This window comes from Salpingoeca rosetta (genome assembly GCF_000188695.1).
Source record: "Salpingoeca rosetta unplaced genomic scaffold supercont1.13, whole genome shotgun sequence".
Classification (NCBI taxonomy): Eukaryota; class Choanoflagellata; order Craspedida; family Salpingoecidae; genus Salpingoeca; species Salpingoeca rosetta.
In genome coordinates this window covers 707,175-708,566 of record NW_004754921.1, presented here as the reverse complement: position 1 = coordinate 708,566, position 1,392 = coordinate 707,175, and the positions used below count along the sequence as shown (strand labels likewise).

Below are 1,392 nucleotides of genomic sequence, written 5' to 3'. Positions count from 1 at the left end.
CGACACACACACACACACACACACACACACACACACACACACACACACACACACACCTGGCTGTACAGACACGAGGTTGGAGGCGTCGTGGAAGAGGTGCAAGTTGACAAAGTCAATCTCATGTGTGTCAATGAGCCAGCGCGTCTGGCAGTAGCCCTTGCGTGTCCACTCCGGTCGTGGAACAAGGGGGGGGGGAGGGGAGCAAGTGTGTGTGTGTGTGTGTATGTGTGTGTGTGTGTGTATCGGAACCTGCAAGCGGGCTTCTCGTGTGCAGCAAGTGATTAACGTCAAACAACAACTTAAACAACTTAAACAACAACAACAACAACAACTTAAACAACACAACTTAAACAACAGCAGCAATCACCACTCCCAGGCCCCACCTGCGGGTAGAAGTGTGCTGGGAACTTCTGGCGGCGGAAGGACGGCGTCTTGGGCGTCGACTCCGAGTCGAAATACTCGTGCGCCAACACCGCCCGATACGCACGCGCTGTGGTCATTGCAGTTGTTGGTGTGTGTGTGACGTATTGTCTGAGGAACAGCCACACACGCAAGCACCTCTCACAAACACACACACACGCGCGCAACCCCGCCCCCGCCCCAACAAAATGCACGGCCGTCACACCTTCAAAGTCCCAGATCTTGGTGCGCATGCGACTGCTGATGAGATAAAAGTTGCCCAGCGCCTGCACAACGCGTGGCGATGATGAAATGGATGGCACGATCGGTGCCGAGAAAGGAAATAAGTGAATGCATAATAGACACACGCTACGTAGAGCACACAGTACACACACACGCACACACGCACACACACACACACACACACACACACACACACACACACACAACACCACCCATCCCCTTGCACCACAACACAACATGTGTGTGTCGCCGCACCGTGAAGTCGCTGCTGTCAAAGTCTGTGTCAAGGATAGCAAAACTGGCGCGAAAGTGCTTGGAGATGTACGGCGTGGTGCGAATCAGGCTGGCAGGCGGTCGCGAGGGTGGGGGAGGGGGTCAGTGATGGAGGCGATGGAGAGAGGGTGGGGGAGGGGGTCAGTGATGGAGGCGATGGAGAGAGGGTGGGGGAGGGGTCAGTGATGGAGGCGATGGAGAGAGGGTGGGACGACAGTGCAAAGTCGCATCGTCAAACATACACACAGACGCAAACACACACACACACACACAAAGAGACAGGCACACACACACACACAGACAGACAGACGGACTAAGATGAGAGACGTCATCCCACCGGAGGAAGTTTCTGACGTGCTCCATGCCCTGTTCGGATTTCTTGCCGCCAGGCTTCCTGCAGGGGCATCGCAGCAAATGTCCGCACCCTCCGTCTGGGATCGCCTGCACGCCCGTGGCTTTCTGTGTGTGTGTGTGTCT

General features: G+C 55.7%; 1 protein-coding gene across 1 annotated transcript in view; it reads right to left on the bottom strand.

Annotated features, from left to right (window-relative positions):
- The window catches only part of PTSG_05582 (inositol polyphosphate-5-phosphatase), a 5,817-nt gene that overhangs the window by 2,443 nt on the left and 1,982 nt on the right, over positions 1-1,392 (bottom strand). The window contains exons 3-7 of the mRNA XM_004993393.1: positions 1,253-1,374; positions 898-985; positions 626-686; positions 384-490; positions 53-168 (exon numbers count right to left, since the gene is read on the bottom strand). Coding sequence (XP_004993450.1) covers positions 53-168; positions 384-490; positions 626-686; positions 898-985; positions 1,253-1,374 — 494 coding nt within the window. The remainder of the gene's footprint in view (positions 1-52; positions 169-383; positions 491-625; positions 687-897; positions 986-1,252; positions 1,375-1,392) is intronic.